Consider the following 25,967-nt stretch of genomic DNA (forward strand, 5'->3'; position numbering starts at 1 on the left):
CTTGACATTTAAAATTTAAACAGTGCAGTTAACTCCAGAGAAACACACTTCACACAAAACACTATTAAGTATCTTGAGTTAGCAAGATTCCTTATAACCATTTAACCAAACTCAGTGGTTAAAGCTTTTCCAAGGACAAATTCTGTGGAATGGGGCAGCTATACTCTGGCTAACAACTAGAGTACAGCTATGAGAATAAACTTGGCACTGTTTTAAGAAACAAAATAACCAACCCCACACATGAAGGGGCTGCATCAACAGCAGGGAGGATTAATTCCCAGGTGGATTTTGACAGCATGCAATCTAGCAAATGTGCCACCAACACCCTTTTCAGATGGGTGGGGCTCAGCTGATGGGGCAAAAAATAAACTGTTTTACCAGCTATACAGGACTGTTTGCCTTCCTGAAGGAAGAGTATGGCTTGAATAAAAAACTTCAGAGTAATACTAAAATACTAAGCCTGTTTACCGCCATTTATTTTATCTAGAGCCTTTGAAATACAAAACTCTGTGTGTTGCGGTGCAAAACGTAATGAGCCAAGTTTTCTACAATACTCTACATTCAACTGGGAACTCCATAGTCTTAAAAATCACACAGGAGAAGAAAAGCCTGACTGAAGAGATAGCCTTCAGTCAAATTTTACTTTGGACAACCACTGCTGTGGCTCAAGAGACAGACCACTAATATCCTGCAGCAGAAACTTTCCTGATTTTTCCCTCTGCTAGGCACAATGTCTTCACACAGGAAGCCTAAAATATATCTTGTTACTTATACCCTTATTCTAGAAACCTATCTTGGAGGCCAGTTCCTGAAAGGAAAACAGAAGAAATACTGTCCCACGTGGAGGCAGGACTCCTTAGCACCTATACACAGACCTCCAGAGCCTGCCACTGAACCAGAACCTCCAGTTCCCAAATGATCCGGGCTGAGGCTCAATCCTCTTGGGAGAGAGCACTTCGGGATACAGGAGGGCCTGGGGGAGTCGAGCTATATGTGTCTTTCCCTTCACTCTGCCTCTCCTTTATAAAATAAAGAATAAGAAAATTAGCTTGTGGAGGCTGTTAGTAGTGGTACCACACAGATCTTGCATCCATCCCATTGCCATAGAGCATGAAGGGGAAAAAAAAAAAAGGAATTTGTGCAACTGGGGAGGTAGGAGGGTGGCAGAGTGCAGGGCTTGCATGTGTGAAGGTCCTAAGTTCAAAGCCCAGTACCACATGTCAGAGTGATGCTTGGATTCGTTCTACATCAAAGACAAAAACATCTTCAAACACTCCAGGATGTGATTTTCTACTTTATTGAGACATATCTCAAGACTGACTGGCACAGAGGGAAGCCAGCTGCTGTGTGAGTTCAAGTACTAAGCCCCTGTTATTAAAAACAGAGTTCCCAGATTGGTTTTGCTGGTCTACAAAAATTGCTGAAAGGTAGCAGTGTGACTAAGAGACAAACCAGGCAAGTCTGGCCACATTCTCGACCACACCTACAGGAGAACAGAGAAGATGGAAACCAAGCCTCACCCAGCCCACTGAAAAGGAAAGACACACGGACATCTAGCAAAGACAGGCATATATCTCAGGTTACCAAAAAAAAAAAAAAAAAGACCAGGTGGTAGCGCACCTGGATGAACGTACACATTAGAATGCACAAGGACCTGGGTTCAAGCCCCCAGCCCCACCTGCAGGGGGGAAGCTTCACGAGGGGTGAAGCAGGGCTGCGGGTGTCTGTCTGTCTCTTTATCTCCCCCTCACTCTCAGTTTCTCTCAGTCTCTATGTAATAAATAAACTAAAAACAAACAAACAAAAAACCCTCTCTTCTACAAAACCCAAGAATCATCAAATCTGGAGATATTTTAAACCTGCCCTCTCCTAGTGCAACAACATCCTCACACTGTAACTATTGGTGATAATCCAGGTATTCATAAACTAAACCTCTAGAAGCAAGCAATGAAGTGGGTTACCAAATTTACATTCCAGTGTGTAGAGGGTGGCAAATATCAATGCCAGTTGGCCAAAAGACACAGTTACTAAGAGCCTGGTGTCTCTAAGGCAGAGTTCTCGGTTTCCAACCAGAGAACAACTCTACACAGTGAGAACTGGAAAGGAGGATCAGGCTTACATTATATCCAGTCAAATAACCCAACAGTTGCACAAAGGGGCAAGAAGCTCTTCACGGATTTAACCTCAAATGGCCAAAGGGAGTTTCCATACTTAATAAGCCACGATTCATTTGACTCACCAGAGATTTAAGCAGCTGTACAGTGTTAGGCTTGGCATTTAAGGATTAAACTAAACTTCACTTGATGCTGTATTTAAATTAGGCTCCTTAACAGCTTGTTTTGATGGATGTGTGAGATAGGACATTAGGCGCTTACATTTTCAATGCTAACCTCAGCAGAATTCCATGGACTGACATGTTGTTAGATCTCTTACATCTACCACATTACTAGCATTATTTGGTGCAAGGCACTAAATCTGGGGCTATAAATATCAACGCCTATATCCTACCATGTAGTTACTTCCACAATCCCAAACCTATCAGATTTTTAAAGGCCTCTGATAGTCAGAAGTGGTCCTAACACAATGTAAGATGCTTAAAGACCACAGACTGACCGTATTCACGGTAACTATCACATTAACTTGGCACTGAGGAGGAGAAAACACTACAAAGCCCACAAATGTCCCTGCCAGTTAGTCAATAATTTACACAAAATTAACAAACTCCTTTCAAAAATAAGACTCTTACAAAATGACAAATAGAAAATTTGAACAGTCCTAGACTCATAAATGACTCACAGGTGTTCAAAACAAAAGTAAATTTTGTTTAAAAATTTTTTTAGTTATTCATTGAATAAAAACAGAAACAAATTGAGATGGAAGGGGGAAGACTAGAGAGGGAGGAAGACAGACACCTGCAGTACTGCTTCACGCCTTGGAAAGCTTCCCTCCCAACACTCCCCAGTGCCCCGAAGGTATGGACTAAGGACTAGAGCCCGGATCTTTGAATACATGATAATAACATTAAAATCTCTTCCCTTGGGGACCGGGTATTAGTACAGCAGATTAAGCACACACGGCACAAAGTGCAAGGACTGGCATAAGGATCCCAGTTCGAGGCCCCCCCTCGCTCCCCACTCCCAGGGAGGTCACCTCCCCCTGTCCTGCCCTCCTCTCTTGATCTCTCTGTCCTCTCCAACAACAACGACAACAATAACAACAAGGGCAACAAAAATGGGAAAGATGGTCTCCAGGCGCAATGGATTCGTAGGCACCGAGCCCCAGTGAGAACCCTGGAGGCAAAAAGAAAAGAAAAAGAAAAAAAATCTCTTCCCTTATAAACAAAAGATTGAATCAATCACTTCACTGATAAATTATAATATGGGGGCAAAACTGCAGGCCTGGTGATGGCACAAAAAGGCAGAGCACTGAACTCAAGGTTGGTCCCTGACACCGCAAATGCCAGGCTGATGTTCTGATTCTTCTCTCTCTCTCTCTCTCTCTCATAGATAAAGAAGCCTTTAAAGGGAGAGTAAATTTATATGAACTCTCAGGAAACCGGAGGAGGGAATATTTCCAAACTTATGAGTTATTATGAAAGCTCTCACATCAACTCCTGTTAAAAGAAACATTACAACAGGAGCACAGGCCACTCACCATTCCGCAAGGAAACAGAAACACAACTTTTACTAAGTATTGATAAACCAAATCTAGCAAAATATGAAAGGTCTAACATATTGGAATCAAGTGGGTTATCACCGGATATGCAAAGTTAATGTAACACTGAAATCAGTGACTAGACAGATAGGGGAAATGGCTCAGCTGGTAGAGTACAAGACTTGCATTCCTGAGCTTCCTGATTCATTACCAGTGCTTCACGAGACAGACCTTTTCTTCTTTCTCACATAAAACTATTTTATATGATATAAAAATAAACATGAGTATAATTCACTATACTAATAATAGGCTTCAGTAGTCTCCCTCCTTCAGTCTTTATCATTTTAATCCTAGAGACTTGAACTCATCTGTGTGCGGTTCTTTCTAAGTCTTTGATTTAATATAGCCTTCAAGCACCGCCCTATGTTGTGGAAGATCAATTAGAAACCTACACAATATTCCTGGTGTGCCTGCCTACTGTGATTCTTACAACTACAGGAGAGTCGTACATTGTATTTCCTACCGACAAGTGTGACTACAGAGCAGCTACGTTAAAAAGCGAAAGCCTGTAGGAGCTGGGGCAGAAAGCCTTGGTTGTCCATCCTGACTTGCCCTCCACATAAAATCTTGGGCAGGCCAGGGAGCTGGTTCTGTGGCAGAGCGCACGTGTGGTGTTTCAATCCCCTGTACCATATTAAAAACTAAAATTGCTTGAGGTCAGGAAATAGGTCAGGACTTGCAATGCATGGGGTCTTAGGTTTGAACTCCAGCACCCTATACACTACAGCAGTAGTGCTCTGGTCACTCAAAAAATAAAGAGTTCTTTTTCACATAAAGAGACTTGGGTATGGACTCAGGGTCTGATGCCCATATGATAAACTGCTATGTGGCCTTCCAGGATATACCCCTCCCTTCTCTTTTCTCTTAGGGAGAGGGAGCCGTGAGCGAGATCCCATACATGAAGCTATCCCAGTGCTGTCGGGGCATCTCGTGCACACATACTCTATCTACTAAATGAACCACCACCCATCCTAAGTATTTGTTTATTGTTCTCAGATAGAGACAGAGACAGATATAGAGGCACAAAGTGAAAGACCACAGCACTGAAGCTACTTTCAGTGCGGTGGGGAATGGGCTTGAAATTGAGTAAGCCCTGGTGGGCTTCTTGGCTACTTCAGTATGGTGGGAGTTGGGTTTGCAACTGGGTCTTGCCCATGACAAAGCAAATCCACTATTCACTTGAGAGTTATCTTGGCAGCCCAGCACAAAAAGAAAAAAAAAAAAAAACTTTTGTTAAAAATGCAGTGCTGAGGGAGTCGGGTGGTAGTGCAGTGGGTTAAGTGCACAAAGTGCGAAGCACAAGGACCGGCTTAAGGATCCTGGTTCAAGCCCCCAGCTCCCCACCTGCAGGGGAGTCGCTTCACAGGAGGTGAAGCAGGTCTGCAGGTGTCTTTCTCTTCCCCTCTGTCTTCCTCTTCTCTCTCTATTTCTCTCTGTCCTATCTAACAATGACGACATCAATAAACAATAATAACTACAATAACAATAAAAAAACAAGGGCAACAAAAAGGAAAATAAATAAATAAAATATATTTTAAAAAAATTTAAATGCAGTGCTGAGAATAGTATGGAGAATCCTTAAACAAATACAAATGGAAATAAATACCTTATGATCCTAGATGATATAATAACACTGACTCAAAGGGATCTATGCACCCCCATTATCACAGCAGCTTTCTTCACAGCAGCTAAAATTTGGAAATAACCAAAATGTCCTGTGACAGATGACTGGATAAAGTTACATGACATACACTCAATGGAGTATTACTCGGTAATAAAAAAGATGATATTGTGTCCTTTGGTATAAAGTAGATGGAACTGGAGAAGATTGCTTAGTGAAGTAAGGAGATAAAGGACAACTACAAAACGGTTTTACTCATATGCATGGAGTAAAACTGCACACGCAAATATGAAAAAAGTCAAAGTCAACCTATATCTAAGACCGCGGGAGAACTATAGTGGTTATCTAAAGGGACAGGGTGGGGACACAGAGCTCTGGGGACAGGAGTGATAAGAAACCATACTTCTAATGAAAAATAAATTGAGAGAAAGTGCAGTGCTGGAAAATAAGCCCAGAGTTTTATATATGCATGCTACCACCTGATCTGACCCAACCTCTACGCCATGCCACGCCACTCCATTCTACCCTGTTCTTCTCTACCCTACTCTACTCTACTCTTCACTTCTTTCCTTCCTTCCTTTCCCCTCCCTTCCTTCCTTCCTTCCTTCCTTCCTTCCTTCCTTCCTTCCTTCCTTCCTTTCACCAGAGCACTGCTCATCTCTGCCTTAGGGTAGTGTGGGGGAAAGAGACGAGGATCTCAGAACCTCACTAAGAGTATTTTTGCATAACCAATATGCTATCTCCTCCACCCTTTATTACTTTTTTTTTAATTAATTTATTTTCCCTTTTGTTGCCCTTGTTTTATTGTTGTAGTTATTGTTGTTGTTACTGATGTCGTCACTGTTGGATAGGACAGAAAGAAGTGGAGAGAGGAGGGGACGACAGAGAGGGGGAGAGAAAGATAGACACACCTGCAGACCTGCTTCACTGCCTGTGAAGCGACTCCCCGGCAGGTGGGGAGCTGGGATCCTTAAGCCGGTCCTTGTGCTTTGCGCCACGTGCACTTAACCCGCTGCGCTACTGTCCGGCTCCCCCTCTATTACTTTTTGAGAGCAGGGCCAAAGCACTGTTCCACCATCAGTGGTGCTCCCCCGGGTGCTGTCCATGGTACTACCATGTAGTGCTGAAGATGGAGGCTAAGGTTTCATGCATAAGGCATGCACTTCACTTGCTGAGCCATGCCCCAGGACCCCAGTGCAAATAACTTGTGTGTGGAACCGGGCCCTTGTGCATATGTGTGTCACTGGGCTGTCTTTTCATTCAGATAGACACAAAGAGAGTATTGAGGCTTGAACTTGAGTTACACACATGGCACAAAGCATATGCCCTACTTAAAGTTACTTAGTAAGTCAGACCTCTTATTCTTTGTGTGTCTGTGGACCCTTTCTTAAGAAGTCTCCCTTTCAGTTGCTTCTGTGGCGTTACTTCTCCCCTGTCCTGACCCGGATCCCATCACACTATCACTGGTGCCTGGACCAGAACCATGGTAGTTCTTCCCTTCCCGCATGCACTCATTTAAACACAAGCATTTTCCAACCACACAATCTAAGCGGTTGCTACCAGAAGAGATCCCACTGCAACCCAATACTCTTAAGAAGTTTATTAATGTTTCAGGTGTTCCTTCTTCTTTTTTTCAATCGACTTGTTCTAGCCTCTGCATTTAAAAATAAAAGGGGGGAGAGGGGGGCAACAGAGCATAAAGGAATCTCCAGTTGCTGAATGCTGCTGCCCCAAGCCAAAGCAGCCACTCTGGAACAGGTCACTGAAAGTTCAGGTGCTCAGAATAACTCATTGGCACAAACCACCCCATTAGCAAGTGCTTCAGGGTGCAACAGTTTGCTGTGAGTACTCAAGAAACACCACTGTAAACACAGCTTTCCACGTGTGCGCGTGCACGTGTGCATGCGCGTGTGTGTGTAGTCATAGCCTTGCACATGTGTCGCTTCAGCTGTTACTTCATTCTGATAGAAAGAGAGGTGGGGGGAGAAACACCACAGCACTGGACCTTCCTCCAGTACCACAGTCTCTCCCATGTGGTGCCAGGGACTGGACCTGGGTCACACACTCTAGCTGGTGAGCTATCTCTATGGCTTATATTAAAAAGATGTTCTTGGGGGGGCCAGGTGGTGGCACACCTGGTTAAGCACACACATTACAGTGCACAAGTTCCTGGGTTCAAGCCCCTGGTCCCCACCTGCAGGGGGAAAGCTTCGAGTGGTGAAGCAGGGCCACAGGTGTCTCTCTGTCACTCCCCCACTCTATCTCCTTCCCCTCTCAATTTCTCTGTATCAAATAAATATATAATAATAATAATAATTTTAAAAAGATGCTCTTGGGCAGAGGGTAGGTAGCATAATGGTTATGCAAACAGACTCTCATGCCTGAGGCTCCAAAAGTCCCAGGTTCAATCCCCCATACCACCATAAGCCAGAGCTGAACAGTGCTCTGGGTTTAAAACAAAACAAAACAAAACAAAACAAAACAAAACAAAACACGACCTCTTCAGGCCAGGCAGTGGCACACCCAGCTGAGCACACCACACACATTATGATGTGTATGGAACTGACTTCATGGTCTTGGTCCCCACCTGCAAGGAGAAAGCTTCACTAACTCTCTCCCCTCTTAATTTCTCTGTTTCTACCCAATAAATCAGTAACTTTTATTTTTTTAAAAGATGCTCTTCACCTCATATGGAAAAAGAGCTCTAAAAAGTGCTTTTTACCTTTTCTATTATTTACTCCGTATGAACAAGGATCAGTAGGATATCTGTCTTTGGGGATTTATTTGGCTGTTCACACCCACAACCAGGTAACAATTATGTCAGTAAGTAGCTTTAATTACTGCACCTTTCATTTATTATTCATCAAATATTACATTTACACTGCACACAAAACAAGATGTTCTGGCTTAGCCAGAATATATTAAAGAGCCCAGAAAAGAGGCAGCCCCTGCAGGGCTAGAAGCTAGAACAAGATGTCAGAGAGACATGAGGGACACAATAGTTAAGATGCTGCACCACCTACTGGGCCCAGTATGGTCCCTGACTTTAATCTAGTCTCTTACTCTTACTGCTCCCATGTTAATGTTGATGACTGTCCCTGTCAATTTCTTTGTCTTCTAAATGTAAGAATTCTATAAATTCAGCTTTCAAAGTAATTTTACTGAAGAGGGTACATTTTGAAACAGTCACCAAATTTTGAACAGCATTAAGATACTTTCATTTTAATTAACACCAACGAGGGGGCCTGGTGGTGGTGCACCTGATTAAGTGCACATGTTACAATGTACAAGGACCTGGGTTCAAGCCCCCAACTCCCACCTGCAAGGGGAAAGCTTCATGACTAGTGAAGCAGGGCTGCATGTGTCTGTCTCCCACCCTCTCTATCTGCCCCCTCCTCTCAATTTCTGGCTGTTTTTATCCAACAAGAAAATAAAGATAATAATTTTTTTTTTAAATTAAAAAAAATAAATAACACCAACAAAACACTTAAACACTGAGACCAACTTAGACACACAGAGATGAAAGGATGACAGGTACTTCCTTCTTACCTGAGCAATAGCTGCTTCATTATCAGCCAGCCCCAATAAAAAGATCCTCACTTTGTCAATCTTCACGGGAACTGTTCTCCCTCTCCATTCAACTTCACTCATAGTAGCTGCCTGCTTGGCTCGAGTTTGAGTGATCAAAGCCTGGAAATTAGTTGTACAAAGTTAGTTTTATACTGTGGATCTGAGTGACTACAGCTGAAAATAAGAGGAAACTGCAACTAGGAGGTGTAGCAGTGGAAAAAATATCGGACATCCCAAGCACAAGATCTTGAGTTCAATCCCTAGCATTGCATGTGCCAGAGCATTGCTTAGCTCTGACTTATAGTAGTGCAAGGGATTGTACTTAAGCATAAACGTGTGTGTGTGTGTATTTTTTTAAAAGAAATTCTTTTTTAAAAAATTTATTTATTTATTTGTTATTGGATAGAGACAGAAATTGAGAGAGAAGGGGGAGACAGAGAGGAAGAGACAGAGAGACACCTGCAGACATGCTTCATCGCCTGTGAAGGGACTCCCCTGCAGGTGGGGAATTGGGGCTTGAACCGGGATCCTGACCAGTTCTTGAGCTTTGCGCCACGTGCGCTTAACCCACTGTGCTACCACCCGACTCCCCATGTGTGTGTATTTTTAAGAGATACTGAACGAGACCGCAGCACTGAAGCTTTCACTTTAGTAGCGGTCAGGCTCAAACCTGGGTTGCACACATGGCAAAGCAGTGCACTATCCAAGTGAGCTATTTCTTTTTGTTGTTTTGTCAAGTAAACTATTTCAATCGTCCTGCAAACCACCGTTGAAACAACGACAGAGGTGGCCAGGCAGTGGTTGACCTGGTTAACTGCACATGTTACCATGCACAAGGACCTGTAGTGCTGCTAGTATCTTTCTCTCTCTCCCTCTCTATCTCCTCTTTCCCTCTCAATTCCTCTCTATCCTATCAAATAAAAATAATGTTAAAAATGTTTGTTTGAGGGAGTCGGGCTGTAGCGCAGCGGGTTAAGCGCAGGTGGCGCAAAGCACAAGGACCGGCATAAGGATCCCGGTTCGAACCCCGGCTCCCCACCTGCAGGGGAGTCGCTTCACAAGCGGTGAAGCAGGTCTGCAGGTGTCTATCTTTCTCTCCTCCTCTCTGTCTTCCCCTCCTCTCTCCATTTCTCTCTGTCCTATCCAACAATGACAACAACAATAATAACTACAACAATAAAACAAGGGCAACAAAAGGGAATAAATAAAATAATATTTAAAAAAATGTTTGTTTGAATTTTAAAAAGCACTAAAGAATAAATTAAAATGAATGATCCCCCCCAACACATTTAAATTTTCAAGGTAATCATCACTAATAATAATGATTACCTCTGGAGGTAACCCACGTGATTTTACTTTCCCCCATTCTTTTAAAAAATTTTTTAAGTACTTTATTTATGTATTTTATTTTGAGATAGATGCAGAGACAGAAAGACATGGAGAGAAACACGAGAGCACTGCTCAGCTCTGGTTTATGGTGGTGGTACGGGGGATTGAACCTGGGACTTTGGAGCCGCAGGCATGAGAGTCTCTTTGCATAACCATTATGCTGTCTATCCCCACCCTCCCCCATTCATTTATATGTCTCAATTTTTCTATTAGAAAATAAGATATTGCACTGCCATTATTCAACAACTTTTTATTTGCAAATATTATGGGGATGTTCTTGTTTATAAGAGGTCTTTTAGAGCCTCTTTCACGGCAGGCTTGGTGATGGCTGCCTCCTTTAACTGTTGCTTGTCTGAGAAGGTTTTGATCCCTCCATCTAGTCTGAATGAAAGTCTAGCAGGATATATTATCCTTGGTTGAAACCCCTTTTCATTGAGGGCTCGACAGATATCTTGCCATTCTCTTCTGGCTTTTAGAGTTTGAGTGGAGAAGTCTGCTAATAGTCTTATGGGATTTCCCCTGTATGTGACCTTTTGTTTTTCTCTTGTAGCCTTTAGGATCCTTTCTTTATCCTTATTTCTTTCATTGTAACTATGATGTGTCCTCAGGTCTGGTTGGTTCTGTTTGGGATTGTTTCTAGAGAGTTCCAAACAGAATCACCCCAGACCTGAAGACACCAAGACACATCATATTCGTAGTATTACATATGCAAGAGTGATGCTCTAGATCTTTCTCTCTCTCTACCCTTCCCCTCCCTCTTTACTCATAAATAAATAGATGTTCTAAAAAAGAAGGCAAAGAAGTAAAAAGTAGAAAAATTAAAATAGTAAGTGCAAAAACATGTTGTCAGAAATACATAAATTCCTAGATGATGGGAAAATAAATTGTTGACTTTTTAAAAATCTCTTTTACCATTTCAAATCAAAGACTTTCACAAAAGTGTACATAATAAATTACCTCCAATTTTTCAGCCAGGAGACCCTCAGTGCCCCCAGACCTCAATCTCATCTGCATGAGTTCATTGATAGCTGACTGGTCCCCTGTGGAAGACAGAGCAAGAAAATTCTCAAGGGCCTCATCTGTTTTCTTTTGAATCACAAGATTCAACTTAAAATATCTCCTTGCCTTCCATCAGCACATCACACTGAGCCCCCAGTCCTTTCAAGGCTGTCTGGGAGTACAGAACAAGGCAGAATGAAGACAGAAGGAAAGGAATGGTCTTCTGTGATTTTGAGCAGGTGACTTGGGTAATTGTACTTTTTTGCATCTGCCAGGATTGGGTGCAAAGGATAAGGGCAAAAAAGTTAAGAAAACCCTTTCTAGACAGACACCAGACAACACTCAACTCAGGCCTTGCTCACCAATGTTATAAGCACAATAGCGGATGTTGGGGGATATCTCTTCTACACGCTGGCTGTACAGCACGGCCTGCTCTTCTGTAAAAGCACTGGCGAGTTTCTCGTAGATAGTTCTGCAAGGAACAGAATGGCATGATTCACAGCAGTCGTATTTTAAGCAAAGAAACCCACAAGAAAGACAGTAGCTGAAAATAAAACAGCCTTTGGAAACACTAACTACTAGAATTGGCATGCTCCAATGTTGAAAGAGAATAGCAAATGTTTCTAAAGAAAAGGAAAAAAAAAGTTGCAAGTGGGAGTCCAGAGAGATAGCAAAATAGACTTGCATGCTTGAGGGCCCAGAAATCCCAGGTTGGATTCCCAGCACCACCACCATATGCAACAGCTGAGCAGAGTTCCTGTCTCTCTCACAAAAATAAATAAAGCTCAAAAGGGAAGAAAAAAAAAAAAGATACACACACACACACACTTTCATAGCAATAAGCACTAGCTGATCCACAGCTTGAGTGCAATGACCACCAAAAGTGGCCACAGTCCTTGAACCAAAGGACTTACTTGCATTTATTAAATGCCTCAATGGCAGCTTTCCATTCTTGATGCTCAAAGCGCAGCATTCCTGAGAGATAAGCTGTGTAAGCCTGTGAGACAACAGGGAAAGGAGGACTATTTTAATACCTGAGAACCAGTGTTATAGCTCAACCTCCTCTACTTGCCTCCAACTTTTATATCAAGAAAATGGAACTAGAAAGGGCCGGCTGAGTGGTAGCGCAGCTGGTTAAGCACACATGGCGTGAAGCGTAAGGACCACACTAAGAATCCCGGTTCAAGCCCCTGGCTCCCGACCTATGGGGGGGGGGTGTTACTTCACAGGTGGTGAAGCAGGTCTGCAGGCGTCTATCTTTCTGTCCCCCCTCTCTGTCTTCCCCATCTCTCTCCATTTCTCTCTGTCCTATACAACAACAACAGCTATAACACAGTAACAACAACAACAAGGGTGACAACAAGGGCAACAAAATGGGAAGAATAGCCTCCAGGAGCAGTGGATTCATAGTGCAGGCACCGAGCCCCAGCGATAACCTTGGAGGCCAAAAGAAAAGAAAAAAAAAAAAAAAGGATATGGAACTAGACAGCTAAAAGTCTGGGAGAAGCGTTACTAAAGTATAAAGAATAAACAGAAAAATATATATATATTCTATTAAGTATAAAAGAGAGAAACTTGCAGCTCAGGAGGTGACACAGTGGCTGGGGCACTAAACTTGAAAACATGAGGTTTTAAGCTCTCTCTCTCTCTCTCTCTCTTTTTTTTTTTTTAAACCATAGCAGCGCTTAGTTCTGGTTTATGGTGGCGAGGCAGATTGAACCTGGGACTTAAGAGCCTCAGGCATGAGAGTAAACAAGTACTGAAAAATAATACAAATTGTTAAAATGAAAAAAAAAATTATGCTATCTATCCCTGCCCCTAAGTTTACTCTCTAGTAGTGTATATGCCAGGTTCTTTCTCTGGTGTTAATAAATATATAAAGCATGAATAAGTCTTTAATTAGAAAGAAAAACTTAATTCACTGATAAAATGTGATGTCAGGATAAATAGTTATGATTCATTTACTGCCCAGAAGAGGTCTTCATGATAAGTTCTAGACTGTAACAAAAGTTGACAGCTGGGGAGATAGCATAATGTTTATGCAAAAGTCTTTCATGTCTGAGGCTCCTAAATTCCAGGTTCAACCCTCTGCACCACAAGCCAGAGGTGAGCAGTGCTCTGGCGAAAAAAAAAAAAAGTAAGTTGAATATAAACTTGTAATACCTATCATCTCTCTTCTGAAACTCATTTAAAAAAGTGTTTTAACTTTTCCAAATATAAGATGCAAGTTTTCCATTTATATACAAAAGAGCTTTTTTAAAAATTAACTTTATTTTTATTTTCCCTTTTGTTGCCCTTGTTTTATTATTATTATCATTGTTATTGATGTCATTGTTGTTGGATAGGACAGAGATAAATGGAGAGAGGAGGGGAAGACAGAGAGGGGGAGAGAAAGATAGACACCTTCAGATCTGCTTCACTGCCTGTGAAGCAACTCTCCTGCAGGTGGGGAGCCAGGGGCTGGAACTGGGATCCTTACGCCGGTCCTTGCGCTTTGTGCCACGTGTGCTTAACCCGCTGCGCTATCGCCTGACTCCCAGCTTTTCTTTTCTTCAGCTGGAGCTGATTATTATTATTAAGAACCAAAAGGAGGGCCAGGAAGATACCTCAAACAGGGCAATTACCTTGTCAAGCACATTGCCCAGGTTTGAGTCCCAGCACCACAAGGGAAGTGCTATAACACCAGAGGAAGCTCCAGTGCTATGATGCCTTTCTCTGAATAAGTGTCCCAAAGTGGTGAAATAGTACATGAACTAGCCCCCATTCCACCTTGCCAATAAATAAAGTAAAATAAGAACCAAAAACTCAAAAATAAAAAAGGAGACCCCACCCTTTTAAAACAAGATCACTCTTTCCTATTCTATCAATGTATAATTGGATACTAAAAATAATAATAATAAATACTAGCAAGAGTAAGAATGAGTAACAGAAACTCCATTCCATTTAACTATAGTGCCTTTTAAAGTCATGTCTCATCTCCACTACAAAGCAAAGCAGTTATTAAGACACTAACCCAAGGGGCTGGGGAGACAGCATAAAGGTTATGCAAAAAGATTTGAACTTGAGGCTCCAAGGTCCCAGGTTCAATCCCCAGCACCATAATAAGCCAGAGCTGAGCAGTGCTCTCGTTTTTCTGTATCTCTCTTATTAAAATAAAAATATTAAAAGACACTAACCTGAGCCTCCAACTTGGTCTTGGCATCCACACGATTGCTCTCACACAAGCGTTCCAATTCTTCCGCATGTTTCACAGCTTTGCGCAGGCGAGACAGTAAGTGGAACCGTTTTCGTGGTTCAGTATTGGCTTCCTGCTTCAGCTGCATAGCGTAGCTCCAGGCTCTTTCTGCATCCATCAAAATCAGAAGCAAATATCTACACCAGAGAGAGAGGAGGAAAGTGGACAGTAAGGGTCAGCAGATATTTAGGTTCAGATATTACTCGTTGAGATGAATTCTCAAGTATCTCAACTTTCTTTCCTTCCTTTCTTTCTTAAGACTTACTTATTTACTTACAGCTTAGGAAGTGGTGCAGTGGACAAAGCCTTGGACTCTCAAGCATGAGATCCTGAATTTGATCCCTGACAGCAAATGTGCCAGACTGATGCTGTGGGCGTTCTCTTCCTCTCATTCTCCTACTACCTAGTACGTACACTTTTTTTTTTTAATGACACACATTCACTTTATGAAAGAGGCCAGAGGACCACTCCGGCATATGTGATGCCAGAGGCTGAATTAGGGCATCACAATCCAAGTCCTGTACTCTACCAGCCGAGTCACCTCTCTAGCACCAGCTTTTGTTGTTGTTGTTCATTTAGTTGATAGGAGAGTAAAGCTTTCCACCTGCAGGTAGGGAGCAGGGGTTTGAACCCAGGTCCTGTGCACGGTAACATGTGTACTCAACTGGGTTCACCACCACCCTGCCTCCCCAGCACCATCTTAACTTTTCTCCTCACACAGTATCAACTATGCTCCCCAATGAGCATGTCGGCTCCCAAGGCTGGCTTTGGCTCAGGTTTCTAACCTCCTACAAGCTATAGCTATCTCTCTGAAAAGCTTTGACAAAAGAAGATTCTAGAGGGAGTCAGGCGGTAGTGCAGCAGGTAAGCGCACGTGGTGCAAAGCGCAAGGACCGGTGGTGTAAGAGGATCCCAGCTGGAGCCCGGCTTCCCACCTGAAGGAGAGTCGTTTCACAAGCGGTGAAGCAGGTCTGCAGGAGTCTCTTTTTCTCTCCCCCTCTGTCTTCCCCTCCTCTCTCCATTTCTCTCTGTCCTATCTAACAATGATGACACCAATAACAATAAAAATAATAACTACAACAATAAATAAAAAAAAACAAGGGTAACAAAAGAGAATATATATATATATATATGATTCTAAAGTCTGGACTGGAATATCTGCCCACTACTCACTAGCTGTGGAACTTCAGACAAAGTAACCTTTCTGTACCTCACAGAACTATTTCCATATAGTGATTTGTAAAATAATCAGATTAGAGTTTGTAACCTGAAAATATTCAGATTAAAGCCATTCACCATGTGATATGTCAGGTCAGCCTCTTTATTCTAGATTATTTCTTCCTTTTTTTTCTTTTCCTAGAGCACTACTCAGCTCTGACTTATGTTGGTGCGGGGGATTGAACCTAGGACTTCGAAGCCTGAGGCATGAGAGCTTCTTTGCATAACCATTATGCTATCTACCCCCCCACCCCGCCAGCCACCTTATTATTACTGTAGTGTTTGTTTACCATCAGGGTTTTCTCTAGGGCTCAGTGTCGGCAGGACCCCACTATTCCTGGTGACCCTTTCCTTTCCTTTTTGAGATAGACAAGGAGAGAGATAGAGAGGAGAGGGGAGGATAGGAGAGTGGAAGGGAGGGGAGGGGAGGGGAGAGAGGAGGGGGGAGGGCACATATATCAGCTCCACTACTCAGGAAGCTTCCCCTTGTGTGTGTGTGTGTGTGGGGGGGGTCGTCTAGAGTTTCAGCCCAGGTCTTCATGGTGGTAATAGATAAGCAACTACCTGGCCTCTGCATCAAATCTTTTCTTAAACTTCTAACTTCTACTTTGACTGATCTCCCTTTGCTTTGTTTCTCCAGAATAAAAGGACAAGCTATCATAAGAGACTGTATCTTCCTAACTTGATTCTATTCGGTCTCATCAGTATATCCTGCTACAGCCCACTGTGGTCTTTATGTTCCAGTGTTTTTTATGTGGTATCTCAGTACAAGCAGCTCTAAATGCCTTCACTACCCAGCAGAACGTCAGCGTTCAAAGTATCTTCATACGCACCAGGACGCACCATTTCCCGACATAATGATCTTGCCACTTACAAATCCTTCAAAGTCCAGGCAGGCTTCCTGATTCCCCCTTCCCATACTCCCACGCTGGGACTGGGAGATAGCCCACTCTGTGAAGCACACATTTCAATGTGCGTGAGGGCCTAGGTTCAAGCCTGGCACCACCTGCACTATGGATGGTACCAGGTGAGCTCCAAGGAGACTGGAACAATGCTGTGGAGTCTATCTTCTCTGTCCCTGTCTCTTTCTTTCTCCAAAGCAGAAACAAAATACCCAAGCTAGCTTCTCCCTTACAAGAAGAATTATTAAGTGTAAAGGCTACACAAAATGATAGTTTTGCTACCTTGAATAGTTTCTCTATTTTGTACTTCTCCAACTTGTCCCCATCTAATATAGTGTTGAGCTCAGTCCTCGCCACATAATAATCAGGGGATACCAAACAATTGTGTAAAATGCCCAATAGTAAATATTTTAGGTATTATAGATCACATGGTATTTGTCACAACTACTCTGCAATTATAAAACAAAAACAGTTATAGGCAAAAATATCTAAACCACTGGTGTGGGTGTAATCCAGTACAATTTTATAAAGACGAGAAAAGAGGAACAGTTTAGTCCATAAGTCAAAGTTTAAAGAACTGATCTATAGACCTGCAATACATGTTGCTCTGACAGATTCACTTTCCGCAAATATTAAGCATAGATGCATGTAGCACTGAATTCAAAACTCGAATAATTTACACACAGATCTCACTTAATATACGTCAATTTAAGCACTTAAACATTGAAATTTACACTCTAGATGCTTCATTTAATTAGATTTTGGCAGTCCAGAAAGTGGAGCAATAAAGGGCTGGCATGAGGTCTTGAGTTTGACACACACACACACACACACACACACACACACACACCCATATCACGTGTCATAATGATGCTCTGGTTTCTGACTTTAACATTTACCACTCAAGCCCGGTTGCTAAAGGTTACTAAACCTCTTTGAGCCTACTTATTATACTTACCAGGTAATAGAGGAAAAATAAGAATTCCTATTCCTCTCTGCAGTTTAAAGCATCACACGAGGGCTAGGGAAATAGCTCAGTCTGCTAGAGCAGCAATTTGTATGCCTGAGACCCAGAGGTACAGGTTCAATCCCTGGCACTACCTTACATGAGAGCTGAGTAGTGCTCTGGTCCTCCCTCTCCTGCTTCCTTTCACTATTTCTATCTCATATAGTAATTAAATAGAAGGAGAAGGAGGAGGAGGAAGAGGAGGAGGAGGAGGAGACGGAGAAGACGGAGGAGAAGGAGGAGACAGAAGAGGAGGAGACGGAGAAAAGGAGGAGGAGGAGACAGAGAAGAAGGAGACAGAGAAGAGGAGGAGGAGGAGGAGGAGGAAGGAGCAGCAGCACATGAACTAACAAGAGTTTGGCACAATGTTATTGTTCATCTAGCATAGCACAGTGAATATCTCGAGCTCCTAACACAGGCCAGTCAATACCTATTATCAGTCAGAAGATCTTCAGTCACTTTTTTCCCTGTGAATTTGTGTCTGTTTCCCATCTTAAAGTTGAGTGTTTTCCGAAGTCGTCTTTGTCTGCGAGAACAGTATCCCCTGTAAGAAACCGTAACAAAAGACATTCAACCAAGCTGATAATACTGCTGAGGATAAAGACTCTAGTGAGGCAAGGTCAGAGCTGGGGTATTTAGTTATGGTGACACGAAGACGCCCCCCCAGACACACACACACACACACACACACACACACACACTGCAGTATCACACAGCTCTAGCGTATGTAGCACTGAGGGTTAAACCTGGGACCACATGTATGCAATCCCTGTGCCCTACCACTGAGCAGTCTCACACTTCCACACAGTGATATTTAACATGCTTCAGTGACCTAGGAGGTGGCTCTGTTTGGTAGAGCACAGGACTTGCAGGCTTAAGTCTCTGGCATTGTGTTCGCCAAAGTGGTATTCTTATTCGTTTTCTCTTGTAAATAATTTAAAAATCTTAAAAATGGAGATGAAATGTCAGTATCTCAATCTTTGTTGCTGTTTGTAAAGATTTATTTGTGAAAGAGCGGAGAAAAGAACTAGGGTACCACACCAATGTGTCCTGGAGCTCAGCTTCCCCAGAGACCCACCCTACTAGGGAAAGAGAGAGGCAGACTGGGAGTATGGACCGACCAGTCAACGCCCATGTTCAGCGGGGAAGCAATTACAGAAGCCAGACCTTCTACCTTCTGCAACCCACAACGACCCTGGGTCCATGCTCCCAGAGGGATAGAGAATGGGAAAGCTACTGGGGAGGGGGTGGGATATGGGGATTGGGTGGTGGGAATTGTGTGGAGTTGTACCCCTTCTACCTTATGTTTTTGTTCATTAATCCTTTCTTAAATAAAAAATTAAAAAAAAAAAAAAAGAAAAGAACTAGGGTACTACTCTGGCACAGGTGATGCCAGGGGTCGGGCTCTGGGAGCTCAGGATTGAGGTTTCAGTGCCATCCGCTGCTTCACATCCCGGGCAGCACAGTATCTCAATCTTAGAGCTGTCAGGTAGTTATTATTTAAAAAAGAGAGAGAGAGGGAGTCGGGCGGTAGAGCAGCGGGTTAAGCGCACATGGTGCAAAGCGCAAGGACCAAGGACCAGCATAAGGATCCCGGTTCGAGCCCCCAGCTCCCCACCTGCAGGGGAGTCGCTTCACAAGCAGTGAAGCAGGTCTGCAGGTGTCTATCTTTCTCTCCCCCTCTGTCTTCCCCTCCTCTCTCCATTTCTCTCTGTCCTATCCAACAACGATGACAATAATAACTTCAACAATAAAAACAAGGGCAACAAAAAGGGGAATAAATAAAATAAGTATTAAAAAGAATGAGAGCGAGAGAGAGAGAGAGAGAGAGAGAGGACTGAGTGATGGCATACCCAGTTAAGTGCATGCATGACCATGACACTGGTCCAGGAGATGGCACAGTGGATAAAGCATTGGACTCTCAAGCATGAGGTCCTGAGTTCAATCCCTGAAAGTACATATACCAGTGTGATGCCTGGTTCTTTCTTTCTCTCATCCTCTCTTTCTCATTAATAAATAAAATCTTAAGGCCTAATTTTGAGCCCCTGCTCCCCATTTGCAGGGGAAACGCTTCTCAAGCAGTGAAGCAAGTGCTGCAGGTATCTGTTTCTCTCCTTCTCTTCTCTATCTCACCTCTCCTTTCAATTTCTCTGTTCTACCAAAAAAAAAAAAAAAAAAAAAGCAAAGCTGTTGGGAACAGTGGATTCGTCGCACAAGCACCAAGGCCCCAGTGATAACTCCAGTGGCAGGGGAAAGTGAGAGAGAGAGAGAGAGAGAGAGAGAGAGGATAAAAACAAGGGTCAGTGGCACAGCACAGTGGGTTATGCAACAGACACGGATGCCCGAGGCACCAAAGGTCCCAGTGAAGTTCGATCGCTGACACCAACACATGCAGAGCTGCGCAGTGCTCTACTTAGAAAAGAGAAGAAGGGAGTCGGGCGGTAGCGCAGTGGGTTAAGTGCACGTGGCGCAAAGCACAAGGACCAGCGGCGTAAGGATCCCGGTTCGAGCCACCAGCTCCCCACCTGCAGGGGAGTCGCTTCACAGGCGGTGAAGCAGGTCTGCAGGTGTCTCTCTTTCTCTCCCCCTCTCTGTCTTCCCCTCCTCTCTCCATTTCTCTCTGTCCTATCCAATAACGACAACATCAATAACAACAATAACTACAACAATAAAACAAGGGCATCAAAAGGAAAAATAAGTAAAGTTTTTAAAAAATAAATAATTAAAAAAAAAAAAGAAAAGAAAAAGAAGGGGCAGGGTAGATAGCATAATGGTTATGCAAACAGACTGTCATGCCTGAGGCTTCGGAGTCCCAGGTTCAATCCCCTGCACCACTGTAAACCAGAGCTGATCAGTGCTCTGGTAAAAAAAAAAAAAAAAAAAAAAAGAAAAGAAAAGAAAAGAAAAAAGAAACCAGAAACCAGAAACAGAGACCAGTAAGGTGGCTCACAGCACATCATCTATCTCGAACAGCAGAGGCTCTGGGCTCAACCCAACACCATGGGAGAGCAGCAAGGACCTGTAGATGATGAAGTGATGCTGTTGCCTCTCCATTCCACTCCTTCCTTCTGCAGTGTGTGTGTGTGTGTGTGTGTGTGTGTGTGTGTGCGCGCGTGAGATCACGGCCCTGGTCCCCACCTGCAGGGGGAAAGCTTTGCAAGTGGTGAAGCAGGGCTGCAGGTGTGTCTCTGTCTCTCTCCCTCTCTATCTCCCCCTTCCTTACTCTCAATTTCTGGCTGCCTCTATCCAATAAATAAAGATAATACAAATTAAAAAAAAAAGTGGTCCAGGAGGTATCACAGTGGATAAAGTATGAAGTCTCTAGTTCAATCCCTGACATTGCATGTTCCAGAGTGATGTTCTAGTTCTCTCTCACACCATATATGAATAAATCTAAAAAAGAAATGATGAGAGAAAGAAAGAAAGAAAGAAGGAAAGAAAGAGCGAGCATTTGCAAACCAAGTTTGGAAATTTCAAAATAACTTCTATACATCTGGCACACGATACTGACCTGTACCTCTGAAAATCTCCATGTCGTAAACCGTGCTGTTGCTGGGATTCCTTGATAATCTGTAGAACTGGAGCCATATTAAGGGAAACTGTACAACAGCTAGAACCCAAATAAATCAAAGCATGCTACCCATGGATCTTTACTTGCAACAATCCACATCAGATAATTCTAAACTACCCGGCGTGTTAGTAAAATCTCTGGCAACCATTTTCAGCAGTTATCTTATCACAGGTCAGAGTTAAAAGTATGTAAGAATTTACAAAAACCCAACAACTTACGTAAAGTTGCTGAATTCCGAATGATAACTATATTGGTGTAGTTTCCACTGAATTATCTATACCTAGACCCTATATTTTTGCTCATTCACAAATATTTAGGTTATAATGACATTTGTATGCCCTCGGACATTTGCCAAACCTAATTTTTCCTTAACAGCTGCCATGCTGGAGGAAACTTATGGCCAGCACATGTCAACCAGACTAGGCCAGAGTTTGCACAAAAATACTAGAAGTTTCCTTTGAAAAGAAAAATTCCTGGCCAAAATCTCCTTTTTAAGACTCTTAACAACATTTTAAGATTGCGTACTGAACGCCAAGCTAGTGAAAACAACATTAAGATGCCAAGCCAACTTTGCTGTCTCAGAAAACTCATATACATTTGTGTGGATAACACATGAAGAAAACAACACATTTCCATTACGTGTTAGTCATTTCAAAAACCCACAAACTGTGGACAGAGGAGACAGCATGATGGTTATGCAAAGACTTTCATGAAAGCCTGTGGCTCCTAGGTCCTGGGTTCATTCCCCAGCACCACCATATGCCAGAGCTGAGCTCTGGTCTCTTTCTCTCTCTCATTAAAATAAATATTAAAAGGCGTCGGGCGGTAGTGGCGCGTTAAGTGCACGTGGCGCGAAGCGCAAGGACCAAGGACAGGCATAAGGATCCCAGTTCGAGCCCCCGGCTCCCCACCTGCAGGGAAGTCGCTTCACAAGTGGTAAAGCAGGTCTGCAGGTGTCTTATCTTTCTCTCCCCCTTTCTGTCTTCCCCTCCTCTCTCCATTTCTCTGTCTTATCCAACGACATCAATAAAAACAATAACAACAACAACAACAACAAAAACAAGGGCAACAAAAGGGAAAATAAATATAAAAATATTTAAAAAAAAAAGCCCACAAACTAGTGTCAGAAGCACTCAACTGTAATATACAGAGGTGAAAACTACAAAACAACTCCTACAGCTCATCTGAAGGTGTCCCCAGAGAAAAGGCGCGGAGACCTATGAAGACAGCTGGGGGCAAAGCACCTGGTCAGCGAGCTCAAGGGATCGGGCCCCACACCACCCGGGACCCCCAGCGCAGCCCCCCCATGGGCGGTGCAGCAACGTGTGCAGTCGCTCCCTCTGCCTCTGCCTCCCCTTTTCTAGCTAAAATAAAGGGAATGAATAAAAAGTCGACCCAAGCGCGCGAGTCCCGGTGGCGCATTCATCATATACGTGATCTAACAAGTAGGATTTACATTCAATATACCCAAGTTTCCCCCCTCTGCCCCCATCTTTCCGCAAATCAAGCTGTCACCTTTCCTACCCACACTCTGACGGCTGTCAGACAAAAGAATCAGCCGGAAAGTCACGGCGCGGTTTGTCTCCGCGCTCAGCGTGTCAAGGTGCCAGGCTCCCGGGTGGCGGGTGTCACGCCCGGCACCAGCCCCCGACGGGGCAGCTGAGGGGCACTGCAGACATCTGCCCGGGATGCCGGGGCCCGCTCCAAGGCAAGGTGGCTGGAAGCACGGCCCCGAGTCTCGGGGAGCCCACGAGGAAGCCGCTGCTCCCCTCCGCCTCTCGGCCGCCCCCGCCCCCGGGCCGCCAGAGCGACACGTCGTCACAGCGAGGAGGCCCAGCCGCTCCAGGATACTCTCCAAACTCAGGCTGTCCCCGAATTCCTTGTTTGCCTTCGATCCAGCGGAGGGGCGTTCGTTTTCCTTATTTTCCTCTCCCCCGGCGCCTCGTCCACTGCCGCCGCCGCCGCCGCCGCCGCTGCCGCTGCTACCCCCGCCGCCGCCGCCGGGAACCTGTTTCTCAGCAGCCATCTTGCCCCTGCGCCGCAGAGCACGACGGGATAGAGGAGGCGGGACGACCTCGGCGGGAGCGAGCGGCCCGGGCTGGCGGGCTGACGGGATCGCGGAGGACCGGGCTGGCGGGCTGGCGGACGGGATCGCGGAGGACCGGGCTGGGCGGGCGGACGGGATCGCGGAGGACCGGGCTGGCGGGCGGACGGGATCGCGGAGGACCGGGCTGGGCGGGCGGACGGGATCGCGGAGGACCGGGCTGGCGGGCGGACGGGATCGCGGAGGACCGGGCGGGCGGGCTGGCGGACGGGATCGCGGAGGACCGGGCTGGCGGGCGGACGGGATCGCGGAGGACCCGGCTGGGAGGGCGGACGGGATCGCGGAGGACCCGGCTGGGAGGGCGGACGGGATCGCGGAGGACCGGGCTGGCGGGCGGACGGGATCGCGGAGGACCCGGCTGGGAGGGCGGGCTGACGGGATCGCGGAGGACCCGGCTGGCGGGCGGACGGGATCGCGGAGGACCGGGCTGGCGGGCGGACGGGATCGCGGAGGACCCGGCTGGGAGGGCGGACGGGATCGCGGAGGACCCGGCTGGGAGGGCGGACGGGATCGCGGAGGACCGGGCTGGCGGGCGGACGGGATCGCGGAGGACCCGGCTGGGCGCTCGCCGCGCGGGCCGCCCGCGGCTGCCGAGGACTTGTCAGCGTGGTCCCGCCGCCTGCCTCGCTGCGTCTGGTCCGGCGGGGACCGACAGCCTCGGACTCTGGGTCCTGGGGTTTCTGGCGGCGGGGGAAGCAGCACACAGGACCCCACTCTGCCACGCAGCCGCCTGCGAGGGGCCGCCTCTGTCCGCATTCTCCTCTGGACCCAACGCTGAGAACTCAGTGACAGTGTTCCCATAGAGGATAGGGACTTCCTTTTTTTTTTTTTTTTAAAGTATTTTGTCTATTATTTATTTTCCCCCTTTTTGTTGCCATTTTTTTTGTTGTTGTTTGTTTTTTGTTGTTGTAGTTATTACTGTAGTTATTGTTGTCGTCGTTGTTGGATAGGACAGAGAGAAATGGAGAGAGGAGGGGAAGACAGAGAGGGGGAGAGAAAGACAGACACCTGCAGACCTGCCTCACCGCCTGTGAAGCGACTCCCCTGCAGGTGGGGAGCCGGGGGCTCGAACCGGGATCCTTACGCTTTGCGCCACCTGCGCTTAACCCGCTGTGCTACCGCCGGACTCCCTCCTTTTTAAAATTTTACTTATTTACAAAAATATTTTTATTACATTTATTTATTTATTTGTTGGATAGAGACAGTCAGAAATTCTCCCAGTCCTCACCTGCAGGGGGAAAGCTTCACAAGTGGTGAAGCAGTGCTGCGGGTGTCTGTCTGTCTTTCTCTCTGTCTATCTCCCTCTCCCCTCTCAGTTTCAGGCTGTTTCTATCCAATAAATAAACATAAAAGAGAGAAAGGGAGAGAATCAGAAATTGACAGGAAAAGGAGAGATAGAGAGGAAGAGAGACAGAGACACCTGCAGCACTGCTTCACCACTGGCAAAGCTTTCCCCCTGCAGATGGGGACGGAGGGCTCGAACCCGAGTCCTTGCACGTTGTAATATGCGTGCTCAGCCAGGTGCACCACCTCCCAGCCTCTTCTCTTTCCCTGTCTATGTCCCTCCCCTCTCAATTTCTGTGTCTCTATCCGATAATAAATAAATAAGTAAAGTTGGGTCCTACCTCTGCCTCTAAATCCTAGCTCTGCCATTCATTACAGGGTGGGAGATAGGCCAGTGGTTTACCTCCCTCTACACTGCCCCTCAACTGTGAATTAGGGTTTACTAATTCAGAGTTATGGCTTTAAACAAAAGGGTGTGTTTTAAAGTCTACTCAATCTCATTATTAGGGAAATACAGATTAACACCATAGTGAACTACCATCTGCTAAATGGCTGCTAAAAAAAAAACAAAAAAACCCAGCACACTTAGGAAATAACGTGGGGGAGTCGGGCGGTAGCGCAGCGGGTTAAGAGCACGTGGTGCAAAGCGCAAGCACCGGCCTAAGAATCCCGGTTCCAGCCCCGGCTCCCCACCTGCAGGGGAGTCGCTTCACAGGCGGTGAAGCAGGTCTGCAGGTGTCTGTCTTTCTCTCCCCCTCTCTGTCTTCCCCTCCTCTCTCCATTTCTCTCTGTCCTATCCAAAAACGACTACAACAATAAAACAATAAGGGCAATAAAAGGGAATAAATAAATATTAAAAAAAAAAAAAAGAAAATAACGTGGGGAACCATGCAGTGGCACACCGGGTTAAACACACATAGTATAGAGCACAAGGATCCCGGTTCGAGCCCCCGGCTCCCCACCTGCAGGGGGGTCGTTACACAAGCGGTGAAGCAGGTCTGCAGGTGTCTATTTTTCTCTCCCCCTCTCTGTCTTCCCCTTCTCTCTCCATTTCTCTCTGTCCTATCTCAAAAATGGAAAATATGGCCTTCAGGAGCAATAACTTTATTGTGCAGGCACCCAAGCCCCAGCAGTAACCCTGAAGGAAAAAAGGAAAATGAAAATGAAAAAGAAAAAAGAAAAGAGAAGAGAAAAAAACATGTGTTGATGAGTTCATGCACTTTGGGAGGTAGATAAAAGTGTTGTCACTGTAGAAGACAATTTAAGTGTTCTTCAGAAAGTAAAAAGAATCACCACATGGGTAGTTATCCAGAAAAAATAAGGGCAGGGTCTTGAAGAGATTATATATATATAT

At 45.0% G+C, this 25,967-nt stretch overlaps 1 protein-coding gene across 3 annotated transcripts in view; it reads right to left on the reverse strand.

Moving 5' to 3' along the window:
* The window catches only part of SRP68 (signal recognition particle 68), a 36,265-nt gene extending 12,987 nt beyond the window's left edge, over positions 1-23,278 (reverse strand). Inside the window, exons 1-8 of one of the 3 annotated variants that reach the window (XM_007536732.3) lie at positions 23,077-23,278; positions 21,166-21,232; positions 18,085-18,198; positions 14,470-14,665; positions 12,208-12,290; positions 11,656-11,765; positions 11,252-11,334; positions 8,885-9,025 (exon numbers count right to left, since the gene is read on the reverse strand). In XM_007536732.3, coding sequence (XP_007536794.1) covers positions 8,885-9,025; positions 11,252-11,334; positions 11,656-11,765; positions 12,208-12,290; positions 14,470-14,665; positions 18,085-18,198; positions 21,166-21,232; positions 23,077-23,251 — 969 coding nt within the window. In that variant the 5' untranslated portion in view covers positions 23,252-23,278. The other 2 variants (XM_060202784.1, XM_060202783.1) reach the window with 2 other exon arrangements.
* Positions 23,279-25,967: the final 2,689 nt, after the last annotated feature.

The sequence above is a fragment of the Erinaceus europaeus genome, chromosome 12 (assembly GCF_950295315.1).
Source record: "Erinaceus europaeus chromosome 12, mEriEur2.1, whole genome shotgun sequence".
Classification (NCBI taxonomy): domain Eukaryota; kingdom Metazoa; phylum Chordata; class Mammalia; order Eulipotyphla; family Erinaceidae; genus Erinaceus; species Erinaceus europaeus.